At 57.0% G+C, this 15,462-nt stretch overlaps 1 protein-coding gene across 1 annotated transcript in view; it reads right to left on the reverse strand.

Annotated features, from left to right (window-relative positions):
- Window positions 1–5,318: 5,318 nt before the first annotated feature.
- The window catches only part of TRPC7 (transient receptor potential cation channel subfamily C member 7), a 126,522-nt gene continuing 116,378 nt past the window's right edge, over window positions 5,319–15,462 (reverse strand). The window contains exons 9-12 of the mRNA XM_036014001.1: window positions 15,124–15,345; window positions 14,404–14,484; window positions 7,384–7,459; window positions 5,319–5,495 (exon numbers count right to left, since the gene is read on the reverse strand). Coding sequence (XP_035869894.1) covers window positions 5,326–5,495; window positions 7,384–7,459; window positions 14,404–14,484; window positions 15,124–15,345 — 549 coding nt within the window. The 3' untranslated portion in view covers window positions 5,319–5,325. The remainder of the gene's footprint in view (window positions 5,496–7,383; window positions 7,460–14,403; window positions 14,485–15,123; window positions 15,346–15,462) is intronic.

Consider the following 15,462-nt stretch of genomic DNA (forward strand, 5'->3'; position numbering starts at 1 on the left):
GCAGAGCCGGGAGAGGGCCCTCCCACCAGGCCTGCTGTGCATGTGCCCCCAGGGCCCAGAGCGGCCCATGTCTAACTGCTGTGGACACGCTCTGGCACCGTCTCACCAGCCCTGGGCCGCCCCGTTGTCCAGGGCCTCCCTGAGTCTCAAGAGAAACAGCTGGAGCAGCTCTTGGCCCTCAGGCACCATGAACCACAGAAGCAGTGCAGTCAACCCCAGGGCAAGGATGGGGCAGGGAAGGCCAGCGTCCTTTCTGTGTTTGTCAGGACTTTGGTGACCCAGAAACCTAGTACAAACATAGCCTCCACAGAAATGGGGTTTATGTGGTGGTGAGGCTGAGAATGCTTCCGGACTGGGTCCCCAGACAGGGGTTGTCAGGTGTGAGCGTCACTCAGCTCCCCTCCCTCACTCTCCCCTCTTTACTCGCCCTTTCTTTTCTCCTCTCCCCTCCCCTGCCCTCCCCTTCACTTCTCCCTTCTCCTCTGTCTCTCTGCTGTGACTTTATTGGCAGACAGTCCCTGTCCGTGTGGCAGGGAGGGATCTACCCATGTTCCAGTGTCACAGGCTCCCGTTTAGGGACCCGACTGGAGAAGGGACATCTCTTTCCTGGTGTCCCCATAATGTATTCAAATCTCAAGGCAGGAAGATGCTTGCTTTACTTTGGGTCACGTTGATTTCAGGGGCACTGGATACTCTCTGGTCAGTGGGGTGGGGTCAGGTGACAGCCTGTGGTGGGGGGTGGCAAGATCAGTTTCCAGCCAAGGAGGGGTCACAGCCGGTACAAGCTGGTTGTCTGCCTGCCCCCCTCCGCCCACCTTCCCCTGCTTTCCCTGTGTTCACCCGTCTGCAGGTGGTGGGTGGAAGTGGCAGCTATAATCGTCATCTCCCGGGAGTGTCTGCATCTGCACTCGGACACCTGACAGCGTCCCGTGAACTTGTATTTGGATGTCCACTGCCTTCTTTTGCCTTCTCTTTCCCAGCACACAGTTGGGCGGGTGGGTCATCAGCCCGAGTGTGAATGCGGTCAGTGCCACTGGACTTGGGGGCACGCCTCTCTGTCAGCTGGCGCAGCTGACGCTGCGTCATCCTTGTCAGCACATGTCAGGCTCTGTTTGACCCAGTTATCTCAATCTCAGACACTCTGAGGAGGCCCACGCTTTTCAAATGTCCTGCAATGAAAGGGCGTCTGGCCCGGGCTGGGGGCGCCCCTCCTCCCTTTGCCCCAGGCCTCCCTGGGGGCCAGTGGGAGCGCTGGTGGCCGCACGGTTGCGGTCCCATTTCCCGCACAGGCAGGGCCAGGCTGCCGTCCCCTGTCACCCTCACTCCTCTCCCGCTCAGTCTGAGGGGAGCCCAGTGCTCCTCAGGTATGCTTTCTCTGAAACGTTGGGATTCTTCCCTCAGTTGTCTGCCTTTAAAGGCTCAGGCCTCTGGGAACCCAAGCCCGGGTCCCCTTTGTTTCTCCCTGTTTGTGTCATTCCTTCCCTGAGGCAAAGGGCACAGGACAGCCTAGGTGCTCAGCTGGGGTGAAGCGAAGGGAGGGGAGACCCTGGGCAGGGAGTCTGTGCAGGCGGGAGCTCACTGAGTCCGCAGGCGGGCGAAGGGCCTAGGCAGCCTGGCTCACACCTGCGGTGACTTACAGCCCGTGTCTCCCTGGAGCCCCTGCCCTCTGGCACCACCACCGCCACCACCCTCTGAGGCACTGGGGCAGAGCTGGAGTACAGAGGGGTGGTGCCTCCCTGCCCCAGCGGATCAGACCCCCAATTTCTGTCAGCTCCAGGGGCCTCCAACTTGCACTGCACAGGAACCTGATGAGCACGCGGAAGGGTGACAGGTGGTGAGGCCTTTGTGCTCTGTGCTGGGTGGGCGTCTCACTCCCGCCTCTGGGTTGGGAGGGCAACAGACTTGAAGGCCTCTGTTGGTGGCCTCCCCAGGCCTGTGGCGCTTGGAAGGGCCTGCACAGAGTGGCACCTACACTAGGGACCACAGCTGGGGCCATGCTGGCCATTTTTTTTTTTGTCTTCTGGGCCTCATGCAGGGGGAGGTGACCGGTGACAATGGGCAGAGGAGCCACTGTGCTTTCTCCAGGGTGTGAGGCGCATCCTGTGAGGACAGCCCTGGGGGCTGATTGGGGGTTTTGCCCAGGAAGTGACACTAGGATTTGTGGAGCCCTATTATGAGCCATCAGAAGGTGACAAGTTGCTGGGAAGCTTGCTGCTTAACCTCTGTTACCTGGCAACCTGGACAGAGCCATGCAGCTGCCACTCCCAAGCCCCTCAGCTCAGTGCTCAGCCAGCTCTGCCCTGGGGCTGTCTGGCTCAGGCTGGGGGTGGGAGGGTGGGAGGGGCAGAGTCTGAGGCTGGGCTTTCCCCGCACTGTGACGGCTGGCCTGGCACTGAGCTGCTGCAGGGGTGGTTTCTATTTCCTTCAAAGTCACCAGGGTTTGAGAGACAGTGCCGTCTGGAACAATTTCAGACAATGGGGGTCCAGCAGGGCTGCAGTGAACGGCCACTCCTGGGCTCTGGGCCAGTGCACAGTGTGGGTTGGGGGGCGGGGAACCGACCTGGCCCAGCACAGAACTTCCTGTGGGTGGGGGACACAGGTGTCAGGTTGAGCGAGGACAGTGTGCACAGTGATGCAAGGGGACGAGTCTGGGGCTTTGGCAACAGTACAAGTTTTGGGGATGTCTGTGGACTTTTCAGGGAGCGTTTGGGCCCTTTCTCCCGTTGTCTGCCCTTAAGGCCTCATCCCCCTGCCCCGCACCGCTCCCCCCCTTTGCCCAGACTCCAGGCCTCCAGTCTCCTGTTGTCTCGGGGAACTGCTAACTTGGCAGGAGCCGAGGAGAAGTGGGGAGTGTGGGAGGTTGTCAGTTCCTGGAAAATCACCGAGCTCTTGCCCTGGCTCCGGGCTGAAGGCTCTGCCCGCCCTCAGTTCCAGGCCTCTCCAACAGCTTGTGACAAACGAGGGGTTCCTCCCCTCCCCCACGTTCTCCCGGCAGCCAGGGATCGTCCCTGGACTACCTCGCCTCCCAGGCGTGCCATCCACAGCTAATGGATGGTGCCAGTTTCCCTTCCCAGTTTTTAATTACTTCGTGGGACCTGTTTCCTTTATCTCCTTACAGGGCGGCCTGGAGACGTGGGTGTGATAGAGAAAGGCCACCCGGGATTTAAAAATGGGGCTGCCGGCTGCCTCTGGTGGAAGGCAGATAGGGAGACTGAATAATGCGGCTGAGAAGTGTTTATTAGCATTCTGATGGAGACCAGTGAGGGATTGGAAAGGGAACCTTCCAGAAACATGGGTAATTTGTGCCCTGGATAAATCGGTTTCTCTTCCTACAGAGCATGTTGGCCTTCGGATTCGGCGTCCAGGCTTCCAAAGGAGCCGCTCTGGAAGCCTGGGTCTCATCCCCAGGATGGCTGAGGGGCTCAGTCAATACCTCTGAAGGCACGGGCCCTCGCCGGCGGGGCCACGGCCTGAGCAAAGCTCCAGGACAGCATACCACGGGGGACAAGCATTCCGTCCGACTGGCATCCCGGCCCCCCAGGCGGCTAAAGTCCATCCGTGGACCCACCTGGGGACCCCTGGAGCAGAACTACATCTGTAAGGCCCACCTCCCCGCCCCCCCCCCCCCCGCATCCCCCCCCACACCATGCCCCCTGCCCTGCAGATGCCTCTCTGTTTCTCATTTGAGCTTGGGGTGGTGGGGCCACGGTCCAGGGGATCTTCTCCAGTCACCGGGGCCCCAACAACTGTGGTCTCCCCCAACGCACACCAGAAATTGGGAAGATTTGGCAAAGCCGGGCCTGTGTTCCTCTTGGCTCAGCTGACTGGGCTGAGTGTGGCTGGCCTGCGTTGTTGCGTTGTTGCTGGGCATGCCCACAGCTCCTTGGTCAAGGCCCTGTGCCATCCCCCCCCCCCCACCACTGCTGGGACCGCCTGCAGTGCTGTTCATATCCCCATTGGATTTGCTCTTAGAGCAGAGCTGAGTAAAAAGCTTTCATCTCTGAAGACATACTGTACGTCAGGAAACACAAGCCCGCCCCCAAGCATGCATACATGAACACCTATTTTACTCTCCCAGGGTGTCCACAAGTCACCTGAGTTTGTGACCCTGATCAGGGCTGCTATGAGGCAATAGTGGACTAAGGCATGCAGAGCCCTCAGCACGTGCCTGGCCTTCCTTGGGACCAGCAGGCTTTCCCAAAATCCAGTGCCCTTGCCAACCTGCTCGAATGGGTGTTGTTTGGGAGTGGGGCGCCCTCTGGTGGCCACTCTCCCCACTCACACCTAGGCTCCTTTTTCAGACTGATTTTTGACTTCCTTTCTCCCTGGCACCTGGCCCCTCCCACACAGTGGGGAGAAGGAGACTGGTCCCGCAGGGGAAACCTCTCTGGGTGCCTCGCCATTTCCTTTTCCTCCTTCCTGACCTTGCTGAGGTTGGGGTCATTAGGTCTGGAAATAGGAGGAAGGGCTTGGAGGTGGGAGTCCTGGATGCAGGACTCTTGACGGGGGCGGTGGGGGGTGGGGGGTAGCTGGTGTCTTCTCCCCTCCCACTGGCCCCATTTTCTTCCCAGAGAGTCAAGGTCCATGGCTCCTGAGCCCTTCTCCCGACGGGCACAGGGTGGCAGGAGGCCGCATGCCACAGAGGCCTCCTGGGCTATCATGAGGTAATTTTATTCCTTTCCATTTCAGGTAAAAATAGTGAATACAAGATAATCTTAGTAAAGGTAAAAATACATCATTTGGATTTTGAACAGTGCTACCTACAGTACAATTTTTGATTTAGGATTTTTAAACTTTTTTCTTTTATAAACAAATAGAACTATGTTGCTAGTAGGCTGTGTTCTCATCTGGCACTTAAGAGTAGGTCACAGGTCACCTCCCGGTTCTGTTTGGATGTGTGTGGGGGGCAGGGAGGGTGAGAAGGGCGCATGGGATGAGGTGGTTTGTCTTCCCAGGACACAGGGCTGTGTTCCGTGTGCAGGGGAGGGAGCGAGTGCATCCCAGAAGGCCTTTCCTGCACTGGCCACCGGACACAGGTCACTGCGGCTGGACTGAAGGTCTCACACATGTATGTGTGTGTGTGTGAGGGCACTTCCTCCCCTCCTGTGGTCATGTTTCTCACCCAACAGCCTAGATTCACAGCAGTCCTGCGTCCAGGCAGCCCCTGGGCTGCAGACACCAGCAAGACTGCTCAGGACAGAGCCAGCGGGCCCCGTAGGGTCCCAGAGGAGTGGGCCTGGGACCCCTGCCCACCAGGGCTGGTGGCCAGGACATTCGACCTGGCCTTGGAATGCTGGTAGAAGTCACAGACACCTGTGTGGGCTGCTAAATGTCTTTACCCTTGTTTACCCTCAGGTGGTCTTTGTTTAAGTTCTTTCCAAATTTCTCACTGAGCTGCTGAATCAGGTCGGCCAGCTCGCCGGTCGCTTGAGATTTCTCTTCGAGGAGCTCATAGCGCAGGCTGGAGATGTCTTGCTTGATTTCCTTCAGCTCGCCTGTAAGGACAGATGGGGTTTTGGTGAGTGTGAGCGGTCAGCAGAGGCACGTGCCACATGCATTTGGGCGTGCGTCTTTCCGGCAGAGTGCCAGGTTGCCAGTCCAGCCCACCAGGGGTGGAGGTGAGGGGACAGGAGCTCCATTTTGACCTAAGTGCCACCCAGATGCTCCACTGAAGGACATGGTCATCTATTTGAGACCCTTCTCCTGCCACTCCTGGCCAAGTGCTCTGGTGAGGGTTTGAGGTAGCGGGAGGAGAAAAGGCCAGGGCTGTGAGTCGCCAGCACCTGTTTAATACCATGGCGGTTAGAGCGCTGCTCTTAGGGCCAGTGCTCTGAGTAACACCTGGTTTTCCTGATGCCCCCTGTACTGTCCCGTCTTTACTTGCAAAGGGGAGAAACCCCAAGTGTGGAGGGAGCAGCACGGCACGGTGGTCAGCTTGGCCGAGGAACTGGCAGCCTCGCGGGAGCAGGGTCCACCCAGACCATGCAGGCAGCGCGAGGCATGGCCCTGCAGCAGGCCTGCAGCAGCCTCCTTCCGCAGCAGGGTTCTGCCAGGTGGGGACTTCACTTACTTCCACAGTGAACCACGTGGTCTCAAGTCCACATGGGCCTGGGCTGTGGGAACCTTTTTTTTAACCACAAAGGGGAGTCAGAGGTTCTTGCCTGACATCGTGGATCCTGGGCTTGGCTCACAGGGAGTCTGCCTCCTTGGGACATGCCATTTGTGTCTGTTTTCTAGGGGCACCTCACATACACACACGCTGAGATTTTAAAGGTGCAGCCTGGTTGGTTTGGGCACCCCGCAAAGCTCACTGGGTACACCACTGAGCACCACTCCCATGGTGTGGTTCTAGTGGCACGAAACCTGGGCAGCCCCTCCATCTGTGGGCAGGGACCTTCCTGCCACTCACAGTGACACACTGCTTGAGGCTGGCCAGCCTGACACCTGGCAGTTTTCTAGTTGAGACCTAAAGTGGGGTTGGGTCAAAGGGCTGCTGCTCTGACCCCAGACGGCGTCGGCCCTGGAGGTGCCCCGGGAGGAAGCAGAGGGTCACTAACAGTGGCCAGGCTTTTCCTGTTGGCCCCTGTGGCTCAGTTGAGGGGGAGTCCTAGTGCCTTCATTCATGGAGGGGCCTGGTTCATGAGGTCTGGATGTGCATCTCTAACAAGTGGGTCTCAGGCGGGTGGAGAAGCACTGGGTTTGCCCGATTCTGAGAGCCTGGGGTTCAGACAGGGTGGGGCAGCTGGACCCGGGGTCATGGCAAAGTCAGAAGGAGGTGCACATGCGCCCACGGAGTGAGGAATTCTGGGCCATCCTGACCTCGACGGCCCTGAGGCCGACTCAGGGCAGCCACCACTGTGACAGGCAGAAAAATTACCCCAAAGAAACCAGGTCCCAATCCCTTTGCCCCATCTATGGGTATGTTGGTTACGGGGCGAAGGGGAACTACGCTTGTAAATGGAATTAGGGTGGCCAAGTAGCTGGCCTTAAACAGGGAGACGATTTGGGTTTATCCAGTCTAAGCATGAGTCTTTCGGAGTGGAGGAGGAGGGCAGAGGAGGGTCAGGGAGAGGCGGCACGAGAGGTGGCAGCACGGGGGCACCTGGTGCTGGTTCTGAGATGGAGAAGCTCCCGCCACAGGCGGACCAGAGGGCGGCCTCCAGGTTGGAGCTGAGGGCCGCTCCAGATGACAGCCAGCAAGGGACCAGAGACCCCAGTCTCACAGCTGCGTGGGACTGCACCTGCTGACACCTGGCGAGCACGGACACGGGCCTCCCGGGGTCTCCGGACAGGAGCGCAGCCCTGCCCACCACACCCTGGCCGCAGCCTGGTGAGGCTGCACTGACTCCCACTGCCCCACCGGGAACCCATCTGGTCTCTCACCTTCGTTGACTTCGTCGTTCTCTCTGTCCACCTGGGCCTTCAGGACGTATCTCTTTATGAGCCGTTTCATGATTTTCTGAAACATGAACACAAGGAAGGCTTCAGACAGGCTCGGCCCCGACAGGCAGCCTGCACTGTGTGTGTGCGACCCCTCCCTCCTGCGGGGCCTGTTGGCAGCAGTGCTCGTGCCTCCTGCTGCCCTGCCTCTCGGGGTAGCCTGGGCCCGTCCGTCCCTGTCTTTAGCCGCCCCCCCGGGATTCAGTACCACCTGACCCTGACCCTGAGAGGTAAGAGCAGGACACCGTTGGTGGCAGGAGGGTGAGCCCAAGAAAGAGGGAGAATCATCTGAGGTCCATGGACGCTGCTCTAGGCTCCAGGGACCGACCCAGCCCTGTCCTTTTTGTGACTTCAGCCTGTTGTGTTCCCTTCTCAGGCTTCAACTTCCTTCTAGTTCAACAGTGGAGGCGGTTGGGGGAGCACTGAAGTCTTGGCAGGCCAGCCCGGTGGAGCTGCACCCCACTGAGGTGCATGCCTGAGCGGAGGTGCACTCAACACAGCGTCAGGACTGGGATGGAGGATAAGCCTGTGGTACCTGCGGAAACTCCTGCCAGAGGCTGAACTTCCTGCCAGAGGTGGGAACAGATACAGCTGGGCTAGGGGAAGTTTGGCCAAGATAGCTAGCTCCCCTGAAACCCCACTGGCCTGGCTCCCATTCTTAGTCTGGCTGGAGGGGAAGGGTTTGGCCTGCAGATTCATTTAATATGCAGATGAGGATGAACAGACAGGAGCCACCAGGAATAGAGACAAGCTAAGAAAGATTGCAGGGGGTGAACTTTGGATTTTGCCAGCTGGTGGTTCAGGGTTCCTGAAAAATCACAGGATTTAAAAATATTCTGGTTGCTGAGAATTTGCATCTTGTAAGAGATGGGCAGCCAGGCAGAGAGGGAGGGACTCCTTGCTCCGTGGTCATCCCTTCCTGTGACCTCCTCACCTGCAAACACCTGAGGACCAAGGGGGGATGGAAGGGGCCCAAGCTCTGTCCCTCGCCTAGCTGTGGCCTGTTGGGCAGGTTACTTTCTGACTACGTGGACTCAGGAAACGCTTCTGGCAGGTGAGAGACGTGAGCTGCCGTGATGGAAAGAGGTGGAGGATTTAACTCATCGTCATGACCATCATCACTATCAGGGGACATGCCAGGGACGGTGGGGGCCTGTGATGGTGAGGACCTTGCTGAGGAGGGGCCTCCTGGGCCTGTGTTCCCAGACGCCGACCCTGGCAAGGCTCTCTCTGGTGCGCTCTGAGCCAGTCCATGTGGACCAGCGCTGCCCGTCCTCGGCCCTTAGTGGGCTGGTGGACCCCTTGGCCCTGCGGTTTGAATGGTGGTCTCATTTCAGGCCAAGCAGTAAATGAGCAAGTTCCCTTCCTGCTGCCCCTTCTCAGAAAGGCTGAGTGTGGCCATGTTAGTGGTCAGTGCTGATAAACTTCTTGGTATTCTGAGTACGAAGGCGGGTTTCTTATGTTACAGGAATCTGACACGCCTTTCTGTGCGGCTCACTGTGCTCTTTCCATTTCATTGACGAAACAAAATAGAAATAAACAAAACTTTGTCCAAAACCAGTCTTGTGGGAAAGACAAACAACAGACAACCCAGACATCCACGTATCTGACATTCTTATTGAGAAAGGAATTCAGAAGTTTGTTTCACCACAGACTCGCAGGCGGATGCAACGTCAGAAGATCTGGCTAGTTTGTTGCCTTTCAAGAAAAATGACGGAATGAAGGGCTTTCCAGTTTCTGGATCCGCCAATTAAAGAGCTTATATGGGCGAGGTAGAATGGTAAGCCAAAGGTTGGAAGCGAGGTGTTTCCTCTTTTGTGGTGGTGCTGGGCAGGGCCCTTTCAGACTGCGGCAGCCGCCCTGGTGCCCCTGGCTCCATGGGCACACTGGGTTCTCAAGCAATGTGACCGACCCGGTTATCTTAAAAGAGGTCGCAGTGTTGTACTGTTAACATGGAATATGCCCCTCAAGCTCCATTTGTTTGGAGACCCCACTCACCAGCCTCCTTCAATGCAGAGCAGCCCCCTCGGAGGTGGGGAGGTGGGGAGAAGCAGCAGAGGAGCAAGTGCACTGAGTCCTCTCTGCAGACGGGAGTCCTGTTGACCTCCTGGGCCAAGTGACCTCGCTGAGCCCTCCCAGAACCTCTGTGGGATGGAGGTCGTCACCTCCATTCACAGGTGATGACACTGAGGCTCAGAGAGTGAGGTGACTTCTCCAAGGTCCCACAGTGGGGAGGGGCAGGTCCCAGATTAACCCTGAGATCAGCAGAAGCTGGGGCTTCATCCAAGCCACAGAAGAGGGTATGTGCAGACCGGTGAGGGGTAAGATGCAGGAGACTGGTTCCTGCTGGTCAAAGGGGACTCGGGCCGTTTCTGGGGACCAGTTTGTCCTCTAAAAGACACAGTCCGTTACGCAGGGGAGGTCTCCGCTGGATTTCCAAGGATGCCCGGCTTCGTCCAGGGGTTGCCCTTGGAGAAGAGTGTCACTGGCATGTGATGGTCACGTGTGCCCACGGCCGCTGTGAAGACGTGCATGCTCGACAGGAGCCGGCACTTCTGCAGACCTGTGGCTCAGTGTGCAGAGAGGCGAGGGCTCACTCGTCGGTCTCAGCACGCAGTGGGGTTGCAGAGCCTGCCTGTGGAGGCATGGGCCCCTTAACCTCCCTGCCTACCCCCTTTCACTCCCAGGGGCGGCAGGCACCTGAGGGAGTGGACAGATAACCTTAAAGGAGAACAGTGTGACCACCTATCAGTTGCCAAGAAACTCCGTGTCCTGATGGGGACCTAGCTTCCCCTCTGGTATATGCATGTTAAGTGACTTGGGATCTGCAGGAGCGAGATGCCAGGCTTGCCTCCAGGAGGTCTGAAATGGTGAGAAAATGCCCAAAGCCCTATTGAAACGGATGCTACAGCTGATCGCTACTTCTAGAAAAGATGGCCATCAAAAACATCCCCTCTCACTGCGTGGGGAAAAGCATGCTCCTTTATGACGAGTTTGCAATGCCTCCTTGCCAGCTTCCACAGAAGTCCCTCACTTCAAAGGGATGCTGAACTTCCCCCAAGTTTACATGGCTCTGTTGGTGGCAGCTGGGCCCACCCACCCCCATGCATTTAGCAAGTGCTGCAGATGAGTTCATTTAGTGACAAGACTCAGGCGGAGGAACTAGCACCGAGGGGCATGATGGGTAAGAATGGGTGTGGCCCTGAGACCTGAGTCCAGGGAGGAAGGCACCCAGCTCCTCTTGCTCTGACTCCAAGGGGCCGATGGCCTCTGGCTGCTGTGGCAAACGGGAAATAGAAGGTCTTTTTGTGGAAGAGAAACCCTCTCTGTGCAGCCAGGGCAGCTGAAGACGTGGACGAGCAAGAGGATGCATGGGGTGTGTTGCAGATGGCAAACGAGGTAGAGTCCAGGGGGAAGCAGTGTTTTCACGGGGAAACAGACACTGAGGACCATCTGGGGGGAGTGGACCAAAGGGACCCTGGATCCTGGGACAAGCCATGCCTTACACCGGGTGTACCAGGCGCCGGAAGAGAAGAGATCAGCCCTGGTGAGCTGTCCACTCTGCTTGCTTTGATCTCTGCAGAAAAGGCCGTCGGGAACATGACAAACGGACGGCCCTGGGTGGTGGGGGAGGGAGTGTATGGTCAGGGCTGGGGCTCGCTGGAACGATGCGCTGTGCCTGGATGCTGGGGTGCCTTTGGGATGTGGCTCCTTTGCTGTGCCCCTGAAGGAAAGGTACCTCTCAGAGGGTGCGTGCATAAGGTCAGCACACTCCCCAAGAAACTGACACCAGCTCTGGGAACAGGTCACAGGGTGGCAGGTGGCTTTGACAGGAGTGCACCATGGCCACCTTGCCAGTCCCATTGTTTTGTTCCATTGTTTAGTCTCACATCCACAGAACCCAGGTTGGAAAAAGCATTTTAAAGCAAGGAACCAGTTTTGTGAAAAGTAACATTTTGGACCCCTGGAGGCCTAAGAAAGCAAAGCGCAGAAGCCTCTGAAGTCTAAGGAAGTGCCTTCCCTTGCAAGGGAGAGCACCCCAGAAGGAAGCACCAATGAGTGTAAAGGAAACATCCAAAGCAACGGGGTGGAACAATCAAGCAAATCCACCAAAAGGACACAACGGAAAAAGCTTAAAAATGATGTGCGTTGAGCGTCAGGGCTCTGGTCTTCCTGGGAGGGAGTGTTATAGGGCTTCTCAGAGCCACGAGGGCGTCAGAGGCTGATGGTCTGTGCTCCATGTGGGGCAGTGCCGGGTACAGCCTGGACAGTAGGGAGACGGGGTGGCTGGGGCTCCACCTGACCTCTGCACACTTGGCCGTTGCTTTGGGAAGAAAGCCGTGCAGCTGGGAGGGCCACCAGTGGGCCCAGGAAGAGAGATGAGCCACCGTAGGTCCTTGTCTGAATCCTCCTCCTTCCCGGTTACTGTTGCTCCACTTGAGAACTCCCTCCAGGGACTGATAGGCACTGGCCGGGCCAGCTCTGAGGAGGCTCTCACGCAACGCTGTGAAGACGCATGGTGGTGGAAGACGGTGCCCTTCTGAGTCAGACAGGTCTCGGTTTGACCAGCTGTGTGACCTTCCCCACGGAGCCTCAGTGCCGCCTCTGTTATGTGGGGTTACAGGCACTGCCTCTCTCAAAGGGATGTGCTGAGATGACACGAATGCTCGGGTCCCATCTGCTCCCAGCCGGCCTTTCCTGTCTTCTCAAGGACTGCCCGTCTAAGCAGATGATGGCTCGGGAGGGTGGCCAGACCTCACTGGGCAGGGCTGAGTGAAGGGCCAGTGCTAGGAAGGCACGGTGCCCTCTGCTCCTGTCTGCTGACCTCTCACACCTGTGGCCCAGTTTTCCTTCCTTCTTTTCTGTGACAGCTGTTTGACTAAGGAGCCCTGGGCTTGTCCTGGTGGAGGCACAGGATATGGGGGGAGGGCAAGCTTTTTGAGGTTATCAGTAGCCTGAAGCTACAAGCCAGCCAGCCTCTGTAATCACAGCAGGAAGCGACCCAGGGGATGGACGGCAGCCAGGATACGGCCCTGGCGATGGAGGACACACATGGGATCGCCCTGACACTGGTTTTGAACTGGCCTCACTTGTGGAGGGTTCACCCCAAGTACAGGACGTTCACCACACAAGGAGTCTGCCTCTGTCTCTGCAGCTGCTTCTGCTCGAAACCCAGGACAGATTGGGCCCTAACCCGCTAGGGTTGTCTGTCTTCTTGGTGACACAGATAATCAAAACTTCTCTTTGAGAAGCTGAGAAAGAAGAATCCTTCCACTGACCAAAGGCTTTGCCCTGTAAAATAACTCAAAGCGGATCACACTGGTGAGGCCCGATTTTGGGCCTGATTAAACACAAGATCTGCCCATCTAGCCTGCATCCTCGGATAATACTGGAAGGACTTTGAGGGACGAGCTGTTTCTTAATTGGACACTTAAATCCTCCTAACCGCACAGCTGGCTTCTGAAATGCAGATGGAGATTCAGTCAGAGGCCTGTGCCTGGAAGATGCTACGGCTGTAATTGCTCCCTCTGGGATGGTGGCACTAGGGACGTGTCCCCTCGGCCCAGAGGACGACTCCGAACAGCTTCAAGTTGACATCTGATAAGATGGTCGGCATGGATCAAACTGCTGGTCATTGGGAGGGAAGAGTGAGGAAAAGAATGACCTGCACTTTTGTGATCAATAACCTGTAGTTACCATTTATCCCTGGCTCATGGGCTATTCAAACCGACAGAGATTTGACATTAATTTCCAAAAGCAATGCAGGGACTGCAAGCACAGAAGGTCATCCTCTGGTTTTGGTAATGGGCTTTGCAGGTTGGCAGCACGAAGTCAGGTGCTCACTGAAGACAGCAGTAGCCACCTGGTGGCATAAGACAAATGCCTGGGAGTCACCGCCTCTCCCCCCCACGTGCCTATTGGTCCACCTCTAGTCCCACTGGCCCCATCTCCGGTCCCACTGGTTCCATATTCAGAATCTGTCTGCTTTTCTTTGTCACCTGACTCACACCCCAACCCGAGCCACCATCCTCTGCACCCAGGCGACTGTCACGTCATTCTCCTCTTCAGTCTGCCCGAGGAGAGCTTCCTCTCAGACCCCCACCAATCTCCTCTCATCATAGCAGCTAGGTGGTATTCTTGGAGCCTAAGTAGAATTTTATCTTCTCCCTGCCCAAAGGTAAATTCCTCCAACTGCCTTCCTCGGCCACGTAGAGTAAGATCCACATCCTGACCTTGGTCTGGCCGCCTGATCCCCCTCGGACTTCACTGCCCTCCTGTGTCCCCTGTGCGCTGGGCTCTGCGGCGGGGGACCGGCCCAGTTTCTCCCCCTGGCTCTTGCTGATGCTTTCCCTCTGCATGGGAAGCCCCACACGCTGCCTCCTCTCCTCCCTGAGGTCGCAGCTAACAGTCCTCTCCTTGAAGGGCCCCCTGTGAGAACCATATCTAAGCAGGGGCTCCCCATTTCTCTCCATTCCTGCACCCTGTCTTTTTCTTCCTGGCACTTCTGTCGATTTGAATGTGCACGTTCGTCTGCGTGTTTACTCGTTCACCGTCTCCCTCCCTACGCTGAGGTGCGCTGAGGCGGGGGCCGTGTCTTTGTGCCCCAGTGATGGGCACAGCAGGGGCGGAGAGGGGCGCTCCACAAGTAGTGCTGAGTGGCCCTGGCCGGGGGCTCGGTCGGTTGGAGTGTCGTTCTGCACACCATAAAGTAAGTTGTGGGTTTGATCCCTGGTTGGGGCACATGCCGGAGGCAACTGTGGTGTTTCTCTCCCCACGCCCTCCCTCCCTCTCTCATCCCCTCTCTCTGGAATCAAGACATATATCTTCAGGTGAGGGTTTAAAAAAATACTCTCTGATTGAAGGAAGGAACGAAGCTGTGTTCTGAGGGGATGGCACAGCCGTGTGACTGAATCCATGCCCAATGGCGCCCCCTTCTGCCCGAGCCTGAGGAAGGGCAGTTACCTGGTATCTGGTGGGTTTGCTGAAAGTGTTATTTGCAGTCAGGTTCTCAGAATTCCTCATGCCAGCATGGTATCGAGTCTTCTGGAAAAAAAATATACAATCATAATATGTGCATACCCGAAAAGACTTGAATAGTACACACACATGGAGTGGTCCCTAAAAAGAGGACCCTTGGGAGGTTGATGTGCCCACACTGCCTGGCTTCCAAGGACACTGTTCCTGGGGACTGGAGTCCTCTTGGATGTCAGCAGGCTACAGAATATTGTTTGGTCAACTCAGGAGAGCTTTGGGTTGAAGTTGTTCAGGTGTCGGTGCCCAGGACTCCTCAGAGGCTTTAACATGCTAATAAGTGTTGAGCATCTCCGGGAGGAGGAGGTGATGGGCAGGGACCTTTCTTCCCAGAGCTCATGCCTCAGTTACACTCTGGCAAGAGCTGTTCCAGTGCCAGGTCCACAAAGGAGTTACACCAAACTGGGGTGGGGCCTGAGCCCCCAGCAACGCACCTGTCCGAGGTGCTGTGGGGAGCAGACGGCCACCACACCCTCTGCTGGAGCCGCAGCTCTGCTGAGGTGCCCGGGACTTTGAAAGGCATTGGCCCCTCTGGACGCCTGCCTCCCCTTGATTCAGGACCCCCCCCCCCCCCATCTGAATCAAACACACACAACTCTTTCCTCCCCCGAGCCCGCTGCCTTCTTGCCCCATAGACTCTGTGGTACCTACCCTGAACTTGGAATTTAGCATGCCCATTTCAAGGTCATTTTCACAGCTTTTGGCCTTAGATTTGCAGAGTTTGATGAGGCACATCTTGATTCTCATTATGAGATAATAAAATGATTTAGGACTTGGCACTAGATTAAAAGGAGCAGGTAGAGTTCTTCCTTCATCAAAATAAGACAGCCAGAGCTTCGCTCGGGCGAATTTCCACTCCACGTCCGCATCCTCCTGTGGACGAGGAGACAGCATGTCAGCACCAGAGGCCGCCGCTCATCAACCGAGCTCAGTCTGGGTGTGTGTGGGGAGGGGGGCGCCTCTCCAGGTTCTGAAAGCAGATTTCTTTTT

Source organism: Phyllostomus discolor, chromosome 13 (assembly GCF_004126475.2).
Source record: "Phyllostomus discolor isolate MPI-MPIP mPhyDis1 chromosome 13, mPhyDis1.pri.v3, whole genome shotgun sequence".
NCBI classification, from domain to species: domain Eukaryota; kingdom Metazoa; phylum Chordata; class Mammalia; order Chiroptera; family Phyllostomidae; genus Phyllostomus; species Phyllostomus discolor.